General features: G+C 38.4%; 3 protein-coding genes across 9 annotated transcripts in view; 2 read left to right on the top strand and 1 right to left on the bottom strand.

Annotated features, from left to right (window-relative positions):
* LOC124223162 (lachesin) overlaps positions 1–765 on the bottom strand; it is a 179,943-nt gene extending 179,178 nt beyond the window's left edge. The window contains exon 1 of the mRNA XM_046634907.2: positions 724–765. The gene's annotated coding sequence lies outside the window, so the exon portion shown is untranslated. The remainder of the gene's footprint in view (positions 1–723) is intronic.
* The window catches only part of GEFmeso (Guanine nucleotide exchange factor in mesoderm), a 44,801-nt gene extending 34,108 nt beyond the window's left edge, over positions 1–10,693 (top strand). For 3 of the 6 annotated variants that reach the window (XM_046634883.2, XM_046634884.2, XM_046634885.2), the window contains exons 2-12: positions 2,071–2,910; positions 3,806–4,041; positions 5,273–5,373; positions 5,644–5,760; positions 5,871–6,021; positions 6,132–6,461; positions 6,568–6,663; positions 6,963–7,092; positions 7,202–7,452; positions 7,745–7,852; positions 7,944–10,693. In XM_046634883.2, coding sequence (XP_046490839.1) covers positions 2,071–2,910; positions 3,806–4,041; positions 5,273–5,373; positions 5,644–5,760; positions 5,871–6,021; positions 6,132–6,461; positions 6,568–6,663; positions 6,963–7,092; positions 7,202–7,452; positions 7,745–7,852; positions 7,944–10,331 — 4,748 coding nt within the window. In that variant the 3' untranslated portion in view covers positions 10,332–10,693. The remainder of the gene's footprint in view (positions 1–2,070; positions 2,911–3,805; positions 4,042–5,272; positions 5,374–5,643; positions 5,761–5,870; positions 6,022–6,131; positions 6,462–6,567; positions 6,664–6,962; positions 7,093–7,201; positions 7,453–7,744; positions 7,853–7,943) is intronic. The other 3 variants (XM_046634887.2, XM_046634888.2, XM_046634886.2) reach the window with 2 other exon arrangements.
* A 2,257-nt stretch (positions 10,694–12,950) lies between these two features.
* Positions 12,951–19,272, top strand: LOC124223586 (PAX3- and PAX7-binding protein 1). 2 transcript variants are annotated; one of them, XM_046635732.2, is made up of 16 exons: positions 12,951–13,599; positions 13,724–13,902; positions 14,534–14,693; positions 14,777–14,876; positions 14,966–15,123; positions 15,200–15,288; positions 15,398–15,597; positions 15,693–15,882; positions 16,334–16,457; positions 16,619–16,810; positions 16,923–17,122; positions 17,216–17,366; positions 17,465–17,660; positions 17,762–17,960; positions 18,066–18,184; positions 18,333–19,272. In XM_046635732.2, exons 1-16 carry the CDS (start codon positions 13,422–13,424, stop codon positions 18,382–18,384), a joined length of 2,487 nt encoding a protein of 828 aa, XP_046491688.1. In that variant the 5' UTR covers positions 12,951–13,421; the 3' UTR covers positions 18,385–19,272. The 2 variants fall into 2 exon arrangements, with proteins under 2 accessions (XP_046491688.1, XP_046491689.1); XM_046635733.2 differs by having other exon boundaries at positions 15,206–15,288.
* The last annotated feature ends 93 nt before the right edge of the window (positions 19,273–19,365 follow it).

The following is a 19,365-nucleotide window of genomic DNA, read 5'->3' on the forward strand; positions in this document are numbered from 1 at the left end:
TTTTTAGAACTTTCAATTTTTTTGTTTGACTAAAACATTGTTAGAACAATCTAAAAAATCCTGAAAAATTCTCAAAACTTCTATTCTTCGCTTAAAACATTTCTAGACCGGTTCCATTGTGGAGCGATTTTTGTCTATTTTTTTCATCAACTACGCAACGAAACTGTTCTAGAAACATTCTGAATTAAAAAGAGAAGTTTTGCCAATATTTTCGGAATTTCTTAGACTATTCAAACAACGTTTTAGTTGTACGAAAACCTTAAAAGTGCTAAACAAAAAAGTAAAAAAAATATCGGCTCATGCAACGTGTTCGCACGGAATTCCCCATGTATACATATTCATATCATTTTCCTTCACAGATATCGCAGATCCATGCATGACTAATGTCCAGATAGAATGTACAGATAAAAACACGCAAAACGGAAAAAAAGAAAAATTATCCTACATCATATCGCATTGACTCAATAATTCTACAAATTTGCATCGTGACTTTGTGAAATAATTTCACAAGCATGTGCGTGAAGGAAAGATATCGAAAAAATTACGAATCTGCGCCCAATGTAGTATATAATAGAATTTTCAGCAAGTTATTGTTTTTTTTTTTTTTTTTTTTTTATTATTTATTAGTCAAACTAATAAATATTGATATACGATCTTTTCCCCGTGAGAGCTATAACACATATTATACATTATACCGTGAATTATATTTTTATCCATACGCACGTGAAATCAGTATATTTACGCCACCGTTGACCAGCTGCCGTTGCTGCTGCTGTTGTGCACGGGTAAGAAAGTCGAATTATGTGTTCGTATACCCGTGCATGGCCTATTTTTAGCGAATTTATACTAGCCAAGTGCAGTATAAGCGCAGCAACTAATTCGTTCAGTACTGCAGAAGCAGCAATAGCAGCAGCAGCGGTAGTATTTTATATAGGTATATATATATATATATATATATTAATTGCACACTGAGAGAAATTTTTATTTCCGGTTACCGCTCGGTCCTTAACTATATTCATTTTTTACCACAATCGAAAAATATACTTCTAGGTAGAAAGTGAAAATTAGTTTTCTAGCTCTTACCAGAAACTCTTGTAACTGTTGCGGAAATTTAATGCTCGTGCAACAATAAATTGACGTTAAAGCCTTGTTTAACTAAAAAAGTTGAGTAAACCTCAGAAACTGATTTTGCGTTGCAATTACCAAAAAAGGATCGACGATAGCTCGTTTTTCGTAATTCCAGCAATATCAAACAGTTTTTTCAACGATACCTGTTTTACTCAATTTTTCTACCTACTGTAACAAATGAAATTTTTCTCAATGCAGAAGAAGGTGGGACTTTATATGCATTAGACTGTATAAGAGCAGAACGTATTTTTGTAGGGAATCAACCGTTCTACAAAAAAGGTCTCTTGTCATTTTATGATAAATCTATTCTTTCAAAAGTTATTTACCTCAATAAATTCCTTACAGACCTTAAATAACTTGAATAACGATTTTCAATTTATTTAACATAATTTCGTCATAGTTATTAAATATTATTTTTGGCCTTGGATTATTTTTACAGTCAGTCGTTTTAAGAAAGTAATTAAATCGCTAGAATTCATAGTTTTTTTTTTTTAACTGGCTTCAAGAAACTTTCTCAAATAAACAACATGTGTTAAATAAGACAGATCCATTACACCGAGACCAATAACCATAAAAAAGATAAGAAAAAGGTTTTAAATGATCGACAATCCATCTATACAACAATCGATTAACGCATAATTAACCAACAGCAAAAGTGCACTGCAGGAAAATGCGTATATTTTTTTTTTTATACTTATATTAAGGAGAGAAAAGAATTCCGATAGCACGAATATTATCAGAGCCTTGACAGGAATTATCGAAACTGTATAAGAATTTTCAGGGGGAAGAACAAAAGTAACCAATTAGCTGAGAATGGGTCGTTATCGTTTCAGTCCGCGTCTTAAAGAGAACCATTATCGAGTAGAGAGTTGAAGAAAATAAAAACAACCAAGAGCCAAAAGACGACGATAAAATACTAAAAGTCGAAAAAATACGTTTCAGGAACGTCAACGGACCTGGTACCGCAGCTGCTGGGAATGTTCGACGAGATTGTGCGTAGAGGGACGTCAAACTGCAACAACCATGCGGTATTGCAATCGACCTGCGGCATACCGGTAGCGTTGCAAAAACGATTGAGTTTGGTGTCACGTTCGTCACGTCGAGGTTCACTTTTGAATCCATTATACGTAACCGATTCGGGATCCCTGATGTCGACAACGTCGTCGTCGTCGTGTTCGGTCGGTGGGTTGCAGAACGAGGACAACAAGAACCACCAGCAAAACCTTAATCATCATCATCATCAACATCAACATCGTAACAATAATAGTCATAATCGAGAAGCGATGGATTCCGCGAAAGAAACGACAACGACAACGTCGCCGACGGAAAAAGACTCCAGCAGGGTGGAGATAACGTTGACCGACAACGGGGACGATGACGAAAATACCAAATCTGTAAGCAACGATCGATTGGAAGTGAACGATGAAGAAAAATCGCTCGACAATAGAAGAGGATCGGACAACGTGGTCAACGCTTCGAACGGAACAACCCATCAGCTTCTCGACTATCCAAGAAATTCGACAAATTCTGCCTCCTACAGCAACAACAGCAACGCAAAAACAAGTCAATCTGGTAACAATGGAGGTCCGTCACCGCTAAGGTACAACAACAGACGATGTAGAAGCGGCAACAATACCAACGGTGGATCCCGACCGTTGTCCGGAAGCTCAATAGCTTCGAGTACATCATCGAGTGGTTGCAGTAACCAGGGTATAGCATCGGCGGTAAACCCCTATTTAGCATCGGTTGAATCACTGGCCGATACTTGCGCGAGTTCCCAAGGTATGACAAAAATAATAATTATTATTATTTCAATCGCAGTGTATAACGTTAACCGTTCGAGAAGATACGCTTATTTTTTTCGATCATTGAGAACACTCTGGGTCAAAATGACCCTGTACCCATTTCTGATGCGTTACGATGTAGTTTAAAAGTATAAATATAAGTCGTAGATATGATTATAAAAAAAACTGGAAAAAGAGAAATTTTTGAACAACTGCTGTTATAGAGGAAAAAGTCATGGGTTAGAATGACCCGGTATGTTCTCGAATGGTTAACGATGTATCGAAATTTTTGTAGTACCTTTCACTTTCTTTCACGTGCCAATTCATTGGCCAGCTATCAAAAAGCACTGTACCATGGTAAACTTGAGGTGAAACATTCTCCTCGTGTATATTGATCTATTGTCCGAGTCCACGATAAGCAAAGACCTGAGCTTGCGATTAATCTAAATCAATAATGTAGAGATGGGTATACTAAACAAGGAAGGTATCCCTGAATGCCTTACTTTGGAAGGTGGTTTCACCCCCTTGAAGTGTTTAATGGCAGATAAAAAGCAATACGTGTTGCTCAGTTTCTAGTCTACTATAACATATTACGAAAGAAATCGAATCGCAGAGATCGACCTGGGATACCTTCCTTGTAAGAATTCTAACAGTATGAGGATCAGTCTTACACCGTATATCTAGAATATCTCATTACAGTGTGTAGTAAGAATTGGGTTTACAGAATCGGAGTAATAGTCGTACTGTACGCAACGGTAAATCCAACGACTGTTACTATACCGCCGTATGTGAATTTTTAGTACACCAGTTTCTCCGTGAAATCTTGGATCAATCGAAATTTCGATAACATTTTATCCCGTCAATACCTGAAATTCTTTACCCACAAATTGCAGGATCTGCGGATAGCGGCGTTGTTACGGTATCGGAGAGTATTTGTCGCGGCGAAGAGACCGGAGTGACCAACAGCAATCTACAGCGGCGAGATAGCGCGGAAAGGCCACCATCCACTTACAACAATCAACCGAGACCACGTTACAGCGATCCGCATCGCAACCCCGTCGAAAGAGTACTTCTGGAAATTGTCGATACCGAAGCCGTGTACGTCGAACATCTGCGACAAGTGATACAGGTTGGTGATACCGACGACGAAGTAGTATTTCACAAATGCAGCGAAAGTATTTGATCATGTCGAAGTTGGTAACGTTACCGTAACGATACGTGCTGAGTAAAAAGCGTTATCTCGCAATACCGAGTTACAACGATGAATTAGGAATAGGTTCATCAGACTGAGGTTCACCATTCGTCAATTTATACTCACCATGTTTTGACGATTCGTCCAAAACTGATGTTTGGGACTCGGCACAAGTGTGACCATTTGAGTTTTCGATTATACTTGATGGTTTGGAACTTTATAGTCACCCATCGAATCCATTTGTCCATCTGATGTTTGGTACTCAGCATCAATGTAGGACCATTTGAGTTTTCCATCATACTTGATCATTCGGAACTTTACAGACACCTGTCGAATCCTTTTTTCCATCTAATGTTTGGTACTGAGCATCAATGTAGGACCATGTGAGTTTTCCATCATACTTGATCATTCGGAACTTTACAGACACCTATCGAATCCTTTTTTCCATCCGATGTTTGGTACTCAGTATCAATGTAGAACCATTCGAGTTTTCCGTCATACTTTATCATTCGGAACTTTATGGGCACCTACCGAATCCTTTTGTTACCACGTGTAACATGAACCAATCATACTTCTGAGTGAGCAAGATTGCTCAGGGCTTGCAGTGTGCGCAAATATAAGGCAATATATCCGTGCACTGTGTGCTCGGTTGATTCACGACCGCGAGTGACCCTGCCACATTATACCCCCCCCCCTTGCATATGGTGCACTGCACTAGTCTGCAATGTCGGATCTCGTTGGTTCTCATTGTGTAGACCGATGCGGCATGCAGGCATTGAGCTGATTAGGATGTGGTATCAATTCATCATCAATTTGTTGCAACCTCCGCATCGTTCAAACAATGACTCACATTGTCAGTTACGCCAAATTTCATATCCTCATGTATACCGTATGCATTCGGTATTATACTTTATACATATCCATGTGAATTAATCTTAATGGAATTGAACTCTTGCCACGGTTCAAATGGTGTACTAGAGCTTTATTATCAATGGTATATAATCGTGTAGCGGTACTCTTACCACATTATATCAATGGATAATTAAAAATTGTTATTTAATTTACTTGAGTATCGTTCGAAACTCGGGTTTCCTTTTATACATACTTTCACGTTCATATGTGTGCCTAATATTTTTGTCATGTTCTAATATCATACTTATTTTTAAAGGGATATCTTATATTTTGGAGAGATGACCCTTTGTCACTGGTGGACCAAGCTCAACTCTGCGATTTATTCAGCAATATCGAAGACATTTATGAATTCAATAGGTGAGTCGCAACGAATGTACAAAAAAAAAAAAACGCTTATAATATTAGCAAATCTATGTCAAAGTACTCGACCATGAGTTGCAGCATAATTATTCGCCTGCCGTAGTCAAAATTTAGGTGATCAAATTTTCGTTGTTTTTAACAAGAAATCTTTGTTATTATGTTACTCTGCTAATGTAACGTCAGAGTGAATGGCTAATTATGCTAAACCTCATTCGGTCTGTTTCTCTAACTTTTTAATTATTTTTGTTTTCCTCTTGTTTTAAATAGTGAGTTTCTCAAGGAAATAAAAAATTGCGGATTGGATCCGGTTTGCGTGGCCAATACTTTCATCAAACACAATTCGGGGTTCGAGGTCTACACCGAATACTGTACAAACTATCCGAGGTAAATATCGCAGAGCGAAAGAATTTAGACACCCAAATACAATTATCTGATCTCCGATGGAAATTTTAAAACTAATACCGAAGTATAATAATCGTATTGTCATCTTTCAGAACGGTTGCTGTGCTGACGGATCTGATGGGTCAGGAACGAACTGCGAACGCGTTTCGAGAAAGACAAGCAGCCCTTGGTCACGCGTTACCTTTAGGCTCATTCCTGCTGAAACCGGTTCAAAGAATACTAAAATATCACCTTCTGTTACAGGTAAGAAATTCTTCTCACATTCGAGGAGTTTTTTACAATCGCATCGACCTCTTTGTAAATTCGTTGTAATGAAATGATGATTCATGCATACTTTTTTTTTTCTTTCCCAGAACTTGTCGAAGGAATGCGATGCCGATGTTGAGGAAAACGAGTTGACGATAAGCGCCATCGAGGGGGCCTTAGCTGCAATGACGGGTATTGCAAGGCACATTAACGTGATGAAAAGAAAACACGAACACGCCGTCCGTGTTCAAGAGATTCAATCGTTACTCTACGGTTGGCCAGGACCAGACTTGACTACCAGCGGAGAATTGGTTGCAGAGGGACGATTTCGAATGCGAGGAGCAAAAGCACCTAGACACGCGTTTCTCTTCGATAGAATGCTTTTACTTACAAAGAAAAAAGAAGACGGACTACTGGTCTACAAAGCTCACATTGTGGTAGCGTATTAATTCACTATCTCGTTAAATTTATTTCGAATATTTCAACAAATTGAACCAAATGTATCGCACGTGCAATTCAAACCATGCTAAAAAAATGTTACAGTGTTCGAATTTGATGCTCATCGAAAGCATTCCCGGAGAGGCGCTCAGTTTTCATGTTATTCCTTTCGATAATCCTCGTCTCCAATACACGTTGCAGGTAACTATTTAAACGACTTCTTTATAATTTATAAAACACATATCTTGAACTAGTTTCGATATAATTAATTTTTAGCTTGTTATAATCGAAAGCTAAAAAAAAATTCACAACTATAAAGTTTAATACTCGGTAACATAGAAATAATATTTTACAGAATGCATGGGTATACGGTGAGTTAGAACCTAATAAGTAATGTAAAAAAATAAAAAAATAAAAAATCTTTCCTGTCGTTATAACTAGCTCCATTGTTCAATTGATAATTCATTATCCGTCTCTACATTATCAACGTTGTCTCTCAGGCTCGCAACTTGGAACAGAAACGGGAATGGACGATGCAAATAAAAAGGGTGATTCTAGAAAATTATAACGCAGTCATTCCCTCGCATGCCAGACAGCTAGTGATGCAACTTGGACAGACGCAACCCGAAGGTAAATAAAAATTATTCAAATCCGTTATTTTCTCGCATTTCTTTGTAACAATTTTATGCCGTTGCAAAAGTATGAGAATTGTTAAAACGTGTGTCTAAAAATTCATCAGACGAAGGTACGGCGGATAAGGGATCGGCGAAAAAACAACATTCGGCACCTCCTGAATATTTAGAGAAAAGAAAACAGGAGAGAGATAGACGCAAGCCTGAAACTGGCTTCAGAAACAAGTTGCGAAAAAGTGGACGTAAAACCGAACCTAACGTGTCCGCCATCGAGGTGAGCACGGCAATTTGGCACAATGTGATACTTCCTCAACTTGACACATGTAACAATCTTTCCTCTTCTAACCTTTGGGTCAAGGTACTTAACACAAATACTCTTTCTTTCTTTCTTCATTAAAAAGCTCTGCCATACCGCTAAATCCTACCATATCATCTTTTTTATTTCGTTTCACACCCATCGATCATTCGTCTTCGTCATGCTTGAGATGGCAATCGATCTTTGGAATGGCTTTACTTAAGTAAACCCTTAAGGGCTTAACGTTGATTTTTTATTGGTATTATAATTCAAGTTTTTACGGTCATTCAATTCATCTACTTAAATTCACAGACAATTGTAAGCTAATCTTTTATTTCTGTCGTGGAAATTTCAGGACATGCCGAGTACCCTGAGTAAAAATCAGTCCACGGAGTCGATAACGAGTAACGGTCGAGACCAAAGTCTGAACAGATCCGCCGACGGTCGTTCTTTGAAAGTCAAGGTAAAGCAATTCGTATCTACAAGTTTTCATCAGTTGATTAATTGCGAATAAATATGTAGACTTCCAATTTCAACATTTCAATTTATTTTAGGACCGTTTTGCAAGCTGGCGCAGAAAGTCTGAACCCGGTTTCCAGTCATACGTATCGTTGAATCGGTCGGACGAAGAAGAAAAGGACAGCGAAACTTGCACCGAGGAGACGCTGGTCGACCCAGAACCTTACGAGTTACCGGACGATGTAGAGATCGCGGAAGAAGCTACACAGCTATTGAACAACAGCAATAATTCTTCTGCCCCGCCACCTCTCCCTTCAAACGCTCCTGCGACGACGATTACCAAAGATAAAAATAAAGATAACCAAGAGCAGCAAGCGCAGCAAACAATGGAGGAGATAGTTGGTCACATATTGATGCAAAATCGAGACTTTCAAAAATTATTAGAGAAGCAGAGAACGAGTAGCATTATAAACATGCGTCAGCAGCAGCGTTTCAATAAGCACATGCTCTCCGTCGATACGTCGGACAGTGAGACGGAGAACGATACTGCCAATAATAATAACAACAACAACAATCACAGGGGTACAAGATCGATGCGATTGACTAGACGCGAGCAAAGATTGGTGAGAGCTAACAATGCCAGGAATTCAACGTCGCCTCCGCCGCGCGAAGATCACCACACAAGTTTGCAGCTTCGTTACGATAATCTGAGAGTAGAAAATGATCATGAAAGCGATTTGTCGGCGTCGTCTGTTAAAAATTGTACGAATCGAATAAGCGAGAAACGTGCGATATTCGAAGCATTTAAAAAACAGAGTATCGTCACCGAGAGTAAAGTGATACAAACCGCGCTTCGTATCAGGGAAAATTCGACAGTGGAAACTGAACGAGAGGACGTGAAAAAGGAGCCTATATATGAGACCATCCCTGGCGAAGACGAGATTAGGAAACCGGATGAAGAAGAAGAGGATGATGCTGCCACCAAGGGCGCCAAAAGTAACGACGAGTCCAAAGGTTTCGGCAACTACGATAACTTGCAAAGAGTTTGGGAAGGCGTAAGGCAACAGGACGAGGAAATCGACGGAGGTGATAGTCCGACAAGGCCGGCTGTTTGGTTAACGAAATTGTGCGAAGGCCTGCCTACGACAACGCAAAAGTCTGGTTCGCTGCCTAGAAGTTTCCAGATAAATCCTCACGACAATCCTTCCTACCCGCAAGTAACGAAGTCGAGATTCTTGCAGAGGGATGGAAAACCGATGAGCGAACGACCGTTTACAATAGCGTCAGATAAACCAGCTGAAATCAACCTCGAGGACATGGAGAGATACGTATCGTCCTGTCAACCGGAAGGTAGAATTGCAAAGTTCCCAACATCGACGTCTACGTCGACGTTTTTCTACTCCCTTGACGAGGACTCTTTCACCGATGCCTATTCCGAAATTCAATCGTCAACATCCGCCAGCGCAAACGTTCATCCTGACCACAAGATTTACAGGGCGAGTTTAAGCACCGGAACGTTGTTGAAAAACGTATTCTCAAAGAAGGGAAGTATACTGCATGGACTTAGGTCAACGGAGAGCATTGAGACTCTTGGATGCAGCGACGAGGCTGAGAGAGTCAGACAATTTGGAACGATCGGCAGTAACAAGGTGAAAAAGAAGAGTAAATCTAAATCTTCGAGGGAAAGTTCGTCGGACGTTGATGAAATGATGAGCGGATGCGTCGCTGGAGGGAACAACGGATCTTCGTCGAAATCTGCGTTGAAAGTTCCTTCCGTTTATTACAAACAGGGAAGCTCCGGACTTGGTGCTCGCATAGCACAATCCGACTACGCAGATCCTACTTTACTTTTTGGAGATAGTATTATGAAGCGTACCGCGAGTGTTGGTGATGGCTTGGAATTCAAGATGGAATTATCGGAGGATAAAAATGGTGACAAGTTTATTTTAGAGCATAGAGAAAATGAGGCGGATAGTTTTTACGAAAAGTCTTTCGAGACGATAGAAAATTACGTAAACCCCGAAACGGAAGAAGTGTTCAGGGACAGTGCAATATTTAGTGATATGGACGAGGCGATATCGGCCAAGACTGCACAACCTACTTCGGCTATTATTTATAAAAAGATTCCTCCAGCTGTGCCAAAAATCGCTCCGCCAATTCCGGTGAAACGTAAACCGGAAATATCAACACCCCCAAAAGTATTTGCGAAAGTTGAAAAATCAGAGGGAAAAGTTAAGCCCGCAGTTGCTCGAAAACCTAATTACCTAAAAGTGAAGAGTGTCTTCCAGAGCGAACTGGAAAACACTGTTCAAAAGTCTTTGAGGAAAACTACTGGAACGCTGAACCGTAGTAACGTTGAGTTGGATGAAACTATTAACAGCCAGGAGAAACAAATTGAGGGGGATGATGTTTCGGCAGGCCAGAGCCGAGCAGGTTGGGTGCGTAAAATTGTCGGTCAATTACAAGGTCAAGACGATGCATAAATTATAAGTATTTGTCGAGTTACAAATGTTTGATATGAACATTTGAGAGTAATCGGCATAATGAAAAGCGGAGCGGCTTATTTGACTTTTAAATTTGGGATTTTTTCTTCTAAAAAACCTGACCAAAACCCACCAAAAACAAGTTCTTGACTTATCGAGAACTGGCATGCTACTACCAATTATGTTATAGAAAATTCAATTAGCATAATAATCCTTATAGGTTTTTATCACTGTTTTATAATCGATATAAGAAGTTACTGGTAGTATTGTATTATATTATGATAATTTACTGCGATGTATTTTGTACGTACGTTACAGCTGTGATGTCAACACAGTTTATGAAACATAACAGTATTTAATCTGTTGTATATAAATATGTCTAGTAATATAAAATTTTATAAAACTATAAAATTGTCAGGAATTATTTATTTCACTACCTCTAGTCTTTCAAATAATATTACTTAATTTCTTCCATTCGCTTTCCGGATTCTTTTTCGTTCTATAATTTTTTTCCTTTTTTTTTCTTTTTTAATCAAATTTTTTTTTTTTGCCCAAGTTCAAGTCATTATTTATAAGTACAGAATTTCATAATTTATTAATATTTACTTAACTATTGGGATTTTGCGTGCATTGGCAGGGGAAAAAATTATGAGGCTCCTGATTTTAACCCAGAATTATATGGTACCAACTTTCCGCGCAACAATGCAGTTATATTTCGAGATAAAATTTTATCGGTCTTGTGGGAGGGATTAAATTCAATGGAGGATTCAATATATCGCCAGATTAACCATTGAAATCATGGCGCAAATCGCGCAATTAAACGGTTTGTAACATTGGCCGTGGCACAGAATGGAATGACCAATAAATTGCATTAGAGAAACTTACCAATAACCGATCGCCTGCACGATGTCAGCCCATTTCACTTCCATGCACTTCCTACTGCATACAGCACACGGTTCACTTCAAGTCCCATAAATCCTTCGGTATACCGTCGTTCCGTTCTATTTTTACTGTAAAATTATTAAAAATTTGATTAACCACACTTCCAAAAAGTTGGAATTTGCTTTTAAAGAAAATTCAAACGAGCATTGCAAAGCAGTGTATGCTTGAAGGAAGGCATTTAAATTAAATTTTATCTGTCTAAAACAATCGAATCAATTTGACGTTGGGTCAATTAATTTGTTGGAAAAACGTAATTACCAATTCCAGCTTGGATTCAAAAACGAGATTGTCGCACAACGTAAGCAGCAGCGATGTAGATTTTTTTCGTATTCGAATGAAAAAATACGGAAAAGCCACCGAATGCAACATCACTTGTTCAATTACCGTCCGCATCGAATGATCTAGTTATAATTATATTCACTCGACTTACCAAATCAGTTTTTCGCGAATAAACAGTCGCAGAATCACGATAATGAAGCCACTATCACTCACTACGAAATTAAAAAACACGAAACCGCGACGCGCGCGTCTGAACTTGTCCAGATTCGAAGAGTTTATGCGGCGTACAAAATGGCCGCCGCATCTTCTCGCTACGTTTGATAAACAAACGACGACCCGAACGCACAAATAACAACCAGCTAGTAATAATATTACGACACTCAATCGAAGCTACGCAGTAAATATCGGATAAATGTACATAAAAACGACTTTTCTGCCTCTCGCCAATGAAATGGTGGAAGAAATGCGAACGCTTCTGGTTTCGACCAACTGTTGACTCGACGTCGCGCTTGCCCTACATATTTCAAATTTTATCGATGAATTACGAACGAATGAACTATGCACTAGCTATTTCAAAGATCATTATCACTGCGAGGATCAAACTGTCGTAGAAAATTATTGCTGGATGTTATTATTGGGCTTAAATAGAACGAATATTAGACGACGCCAACCTGGCACGCGAAAGATAATCGAACGAATAAGTAATAAATGACGATCGCCTTGTCCCGGCGTGCGTTGCTGTTTGTAAACAAAACACGATCACGAATGACTAACTTCAGAGACGACTTTTAATAATATTCAAATCATGACGTAAGGTAATAAGGTGAAACAATGCACACACGCTTTAATTGAACCAATCAAAGAACATATCCAAGGTAACATCATACAAACGACAAATTCAAACGTGAATAAAGTAAACGAAATTATCCTCTGTAGGGAATGAAAAAAAAACTTCATATTTTTTCCTTGAGTGTTTATATTATTATTTACGTGATTTCTGTGACGTCATCTTGGATATGCGTAGACTGAGCGAAAATTGGTTTTCAGTTCTGACACAGCTTATTTCCTTGCATCATGATTCAGATATAAATGTACAACATACCTACGGTACCTGCGGAAATGAAGCCAGAAACGAAATACCTATCATCGCATCATTTCTTCAAGCGATTGCATAGCATTACCCAAATTACAACTGCGAGCATAGTATACCGATAACACTTGCGAGTGTAATTCTTAGATATTTATTTACCTTCGGAGTTTTTTGCTGTCGCAGCATCGCGTTGCTTGCAGCCCGTGAAAATCCATCCTAAAGACAGTCGAACCACCTCCTTTGGTGAATGGCAGAGACCGAATGAATACACCAAGTCCCCCATCTACGTACCGAATGGCTAACGGTGTAGTTTGCGGAAAAAATCAACGAGTTGTACTGAGTTGTACGTTAGTTTGTACGACGATTCCAAGTGGCCGTCTAATAGTTGTTTCGGAAGTGAAAAATGCCGATATCAAATAAGAAAATAGAACGATAGTGCACGTTTTACCGTAAAACATATCGATAATTTAGCATAGTAAGCCCACAAATTCTGTATAAAGCATAGCTCGCCTCCTGTTTGGTTAAATTTCTGTGCCCACCGCCCCCTGCCACCCGATCGCAACTATATTCCATTGATTTCTGGTGCTGGCGAATTTGTGTAAAAGAAATACCTGCAGCTTTGGTATCGCACCGCTGCATACAGGCTGCGACTCGGTTTATGCATATATCCCGTTAACACGTTATCAATTACGTAACAGATTGGAGTAAACATTTGACAGTTTAGCTGGTGCGCGAGAAATCCTAAACGGCGTCTAGTATCCATCAATCAAAAGAAGAAAATGTCGCTGTTCAATAAACCGAAAAGGAACATTCGGCGGCGGCCTTTTAACGAGGATGATGAAGATAACGAAAACCGCATGGATTCAAACGAGGATTCACAATCCTCGAAACTTAAACCCAAGAAGAAGGATAAACCTAAACAAACGCTCCTCAGCTTCGGAGAGGAGCTTGATGAAGGTATGTAACTGATATTCATTTGCTGCCAATTTACAAGATTGTTGTTGGAATACGTGTACAAAATTGAGTCGAGAAAATGAGACTCAAGTTTTAGCCGATGTCTTAATGTCGATTAATGTTTCAGCCGACGACGGAGAAGTATTTAAAGTGAAGAAATCGTCAAGAAGCAAAAAGCTGATGAAACAGCTTGACCACGAGCGGAAAAAAAAGAAAGGTGAAGAGAAAATGCAAGTGGACTCTGAGCAAGCGAACATGTCCGTTAAACAGGAAAAAGATTTAGAAATAAAGACAGACGATCTAGTAGTAAGCTATCTCTATGATGTTTTATTATATTATTAGTATCGCTGCAATTTATTCATCTCTATATAATCTCGATTCCTATTCTTAGTTCAATTGTATCTACGGGCTGAGATCTTAACTTAAGTTGCATTCTTAATGCCTTAAGCTCTTAGTCCTGTGGACTACGTAGTCACAATCCATACGACACGATATCGCAACGATTCGAATTGATATATGGCATAAAACAAATACCCATATTTTCTTTCGTTTGTCTTCTCCACTTTGACACAAGCTAGAATACGCCAATAAATTCATGGACCAGAATTGCTGGAGAATGGAGAAGAAGTTCACCTTCTGACTAACTTCTGTAAAAATCTGTTTGATCTCATTAATCAATTTCGATTCGAAGATCTGTTAATGAAGTCGAAGGATAGAAACGATTTCATCTTGCACCAAATAATTGTATAAAAAGTAAAAAGATGTATCCAAGTTTTTTGATCATTCGTACGAATCAACTCGTATTCTTCACGAGCCCTGATTTAGTGCCTTTATTAAATCATCCCTAAATTCCGACCTTTCAAGCATGTACTCTGTAATGTCAGTTCGTAGGATTTATGTAACACCAACTTTAATATCTTTATATTCTTTGTGGTAGGTGAAAATAAAAAATACCAATCCACTGATATTGAATGGAAGAGCTGCCCTCGTCGCTGGCAAAGATGACTATACGTCCGAAGAGGAGGAAGATGATGCGAGTAATCATAAATTTCGAAAAAATACAGACAGAGCTGACACCATGAAGATACTTCTGGAGAGTAAGCAGAGAAAGTCGATTGAGTGCCCGACGCATTGATTCGCTATTCTTTCCTCTCTATAACTATTTTCATTTGTTTTTTAGGTGGATGTATACCCGACGCTGCAATGATTCACGCCGCACGAAAACGTAGGCAAAAAGCAAGGGAATTAGGGGGCGAATTCATACCTATAGAGGAGCAGAGGTAGATTGTGATGTTCCAGTTTTTGAAAGCTTATTTGTATTCACGAATGAATTTAATCGAAAACTGATATACTTTTGTTTTCCGTAAAGGGAAGAGAAAGGAAAATCCAGACTTGTCAGGGAAGAAGATCATGACAGAAGCGATGATGAAGATTCTCAAGATCGAATCGACATGACAGTAAATACAGACGCACGTGACAAAGAGAAAAGGCGGGAAGCTTTTTTCGCTTCTCAACTTCGAGAGAAATGTTGGTCCCTTTAACTGAATGAATATTTTTACTTATTAAATTTTCCCAGTTGTTCAATTATGCTGATTATTTGAAGGTACAGTTTCAGATAATGAAAGTGAGCATGGTAACGAGGAGGAAGAATGGGAAGCACAACAAATCAGGAAAGGTGTAACCGGAGCTCAGGTAAGAATTAATTTAAAAACCGTTTGTTCAGAGATTATTCGTGATAAATCTCATCAATTTTTTCCGAGCACAGCATAACAAAACTTCCATCTTATCATAACTTTGATAGATCGCTGCTGCCCAGCAAGATTCGATGCTTCAACAACAATATTCGATGGGTATAAATGTTGGGCAAATAATCGCGCCAGGATTACCTCTCGAAATGGCGATGATGCCAGCTCCGCCACCTCCGCCTTCCTTACATCCGCCGGATCCCACAAAAGTCGTACCTGTTACCCCGCAAGAAGTTGCCAATAAAATGCGTGGAAGGTAATGACTTCATCATATGATTCAGAGAAATGTGATTGCCTTGTGATTGAAAATCAAAAAAATCCGGAAATTTCTTTTATTCTTATACATTCCAGGCTGGAGAGTCTGCGAGAGGTGTGCAGACGTCATCTTCTAGATCGGGATCGGGTAATCGAGGAATTGATACAAACTCACAAGGAACTGGAGGAAGGTGAAGCACGAGCGCCACAACTTGCACAGCGCTTCAGATATTACCAAGAGTTGCGTGGGTATGTCACTGACTTGGTAGAGTGTCTTGATGAGAAGGTGGGTTCATACGCTGTCACGCTTTTTTTTTTCTTCGAGCAATGGGGTATTACATGCGGTGCCTGTGGTTGGACAGAGACACGTTCTCATAGTAAATTTCATAACTTATTGACACGTGCATTTACTTCTTTCTATCAGCAACAATTTCTGAACTCTGACATAATTTAGAACGGTTCTAAAATTCACTTTACAAAACAAGAAAGTTATCTTTAAGAAAGAGATGCATCGTTACAATAATTATGATCGACGACTTACACGCTTAATATGAGTAGTGAACTGTCAACCTGCGTTGCCAGGGGTCTGGATCTTCTCTGTATTATGCAAAACGTACTTCTAATTTTTTTCAAATATTTCCCAGAGATTATTGTAAGGAAAATTAATTCTAGATGTAAGGGCTGGTAAGTATGTGAACCGTTTTTAAACAAAACCTAACATCTATATTCTTTGTTAGCTGCCTCTGGTGATCGGATTGGAATCACGCTGGCTAGATCTTTATGGAGAACGTTCAGCGGAGCTGATGGAGAGGCGGAGACAAGATACTCGCGATCAAGCCGAAGAGATCACTTCTGCCTCCAGTCAGTTATTTCTTCTTACTGTTTATTCGTTCTTTGAAATTCTACTGACAATTTCTATGCTGGCATCAAATAAATTCTACCTATTCGTCATTATTTATTACCCAAAGAAAACTCTATTTTTACGATCATAAAATGTACATTAAACAATTTTTCATTTCCAGGGAGTCAAGGAACTCTCAGAAGAGGCGTTGAAGATGAAACAAGAATCCGACGAGCTACAGAGAGGGAAGGTAGAAGAGCTCGTCGGAGACGAGCTAGAGAATTAGCATCCACCTTGCCGAAACACATTGACGGTATGTCAAGTGATGACGAAGTTACCGAGCAGCAAAATCTTGCATTTAAGCAGGAAAGAGGTGAGTCTAATCTATGTTACCAATCACAGTTGTTCGCTTGAAAATATTTTTCTATCATATCCAACCGTTAGAAATCATTTTTATTTACATGATATTTTTTAATTTTTTACAGACGATATCGACAATGAGTGCAGCGATGTATTTTCAGACGTTGTTGACGAATTTTGTACAGTTCGTGGAATTCTATCAAAATTAGAACAATGGCGAGAGACTGACATAGTCGCTTACACCGAAGCTTATGTTCCTCTTTGTATACCCAAGATTATATGTCCAATTATAAGGCTGCAACTTGTTACCTGGAATCCAATCATGGTGAGAACTTACTTTTAGTTCAGGCCAATTTTTCACAGCCATAACTATTTCGAATAAGAGTAAATTTTTTCCGTTTCATTTATTGATTTCCAGGAAAGCGTTGACTTGGAAAGAACAAAGTGGTACAACACGTTGCTCCTCTATGCACTGGACAATAAAGAAACAGAAGACAGTTTGAAAAGTGATCCTGATGTCAGGCTGGTTCCATTTGCAATCGAAAAAATTGTTCTCCCGAAACTTACACGTAAGAATCATTTCTGAATTGTGTAAAAAGTGCTAAATGAAAACGAAATATTCTCTTCGATGTCTTAAATGTATCTAATTGTTTTTGCACTTTGACAGTGATTGTCGAAAAAATCTGGGACCCCATGTCGACGTCTCAGACTCTGAGATTAGTAGGCACAGTGAGCCGTTTAATCAGAGATTATCCGAACCTTACCGATCAAAGCAAACCATTACTAACGCTTTTCACAGCCATCTTAGACAAGATGAAACTGGCTGTAGAGAACGATGTATTTATACCAATATTCCCAAAGCAGTAAGTCTGTTTCTTTTTTTTATAGTACAAAAATTAAAGCATTTCTGGCCTGTAGCTTCATACGTCGATTGAAACTAATATTTTTCTGTCATTTCCTACAGGCTTTTAGATACTAAACATCAATTTTTCCAAAGACAATTCTCAATGGCAGTTAAACTGCTCCGCAATTTGCTTAGCTGGCAAGGACTGATCGGAGATACTCCGTTGAAAAACTTGGCTCTGGGATCACTGTTGAATCGGTATCTTTTAGCTGGTTTAAGAGTGTCGTCCGCAATTGATGCCCTTACCAAAGCTAACATGGTAAGATTTCCGGCATCACGTTGAAAAATTTCGCGTTACTCTAGGTAAAACTTACGCCTTTCATTGTACATTTTTTTATTCCATTCCCTGACTTTCTTCCTACAGATAATGAGCACTCTTCCACGGGCTTGGCTACAGGGTGAAACAATAGATCATCTGAAAATGTTTGCCGTTCTCATTCAGCAGCTCAGTGAACAACTGGATCAAGCCAATCCAAGCCATAAGTAAGTTGATATACTCCATTAAATTCTGCTAAAATATACAGATATCTTTATTTTTTTGTGTCAATTGATAGACGAATACCATACCTAGATTAAATAATCACTTGAAAATTATCATAAAGTTAAAATATGATTATAAATTTTGTTACAGTGAGGCGTGGGAATATTCTAAGTCGATCCTGAAAATAATTAAACCTTCATAGCTTAGAGAACTAGAAATGTTTGAAAGTTTCAACCAAGTAATCAACGTTTCATCACATCTCATAGATAGATTAATAATTGTAACTGTAATTTTTTATGACAGGATTCAATCTTGAATAGTTATTGTAAGATATTGAATAATAAGAAATTATTCAATCAAACCATGTAATGACCCCCCGCCTATGAAATAACACGAAAAGACACAGTTCTGTATAGACACAGAAACCATGCAAAATTGAAATAGCGTAAACGGTTCGAGGCTAATGCAACATAAACGGGAATAACTTCTCCACGTATTTTGTAAATATTCATAATATTAATACTAATAAAAATGATAAAGATAATAATAATTAACTGATTTGAGAAATGAATATTCGCTCTTCTACAATGATTGATATGCTTAAAATGATACGTAATATAGGTGAAATATCAGGTCCATTACGATATTTGATTATCGATGATGCGGAATTTGTCTAAAATGTCTGGATTTATTTTGCGAAATTAAACCCAGTTTGTTTGTAGTATAGAATTGTCGAACTCTTGCATGTTTGTACACTGACCCACCAGACGAAGACCTAAAAGTATCTATTTTTAAAACTGCACTACTCCTTATCTCTTAAAGAGATAAGAATGCATTTGTATATTCGTATATAGATATACATATCTAGCAGCCAGGTCAGAAATCTAGCTTACTAACACTCCGCTTATTACATAGTAGTGTTAAATGTTATTAAACAGTCTACAGGTAAATTAAGTAATGCTAGTATCAATTTTTTTTTAACTAGCTCCATCGAGAATAATTTATTATAATCATACAGGGAAGTTTATACGAGATGTTGCAGTAGGCAATATTAAGCAGTGGATATTTGGCAGTGAATAAATTCAACCGCATTATCCATGATAATATGCTGTGATAAAAGAGATTTTAGTAACACCCACTACCTCGCCGATCTGTAGTAGCAAAGCTGAAAACTCGCCCTCGT

The sequence above is a fragment of the Neodiprion pinetum genome, chromosome 7 (genome assembly GCF_021155775.2).
Source record: "Neodiprion pinetum isolate iyNeoPine1 chromosome 7, iyNeoPine1.2, whole genome shotgun sequence".
NCBI classification, from domain to species: Eukaryota; Metazoa; Arthropoda; class Insecta; order Hymenoptera; family Diprionidae; genus Neodiprion; species Neodiprion pinetum.

Bases quoted from the DNA above. Each gene is read 5' to 3' on its own strand.
- LOC124223586 (XM_046635732.2), top strand. From the start codon at position 13,422: ATGTCGCTGTTCAATAAACCGAAAAGGAACATTCGGCGGCGGCCTTTT. The intron at 16,811-16,922 runs GTGAGTCTAATC...AATTTTTTACAG, and splicing joins TGCATTTAAGCAGGAAAGAG to ACGATATCGACAATGAGTGC. The intron at 17,661-17,761 runs GTAAGTCTGTTT...CATTTCCTACAG, and splicing joins ATACCAATATTCCCAAAGCA to GCTTTTAGATACTAAACATC.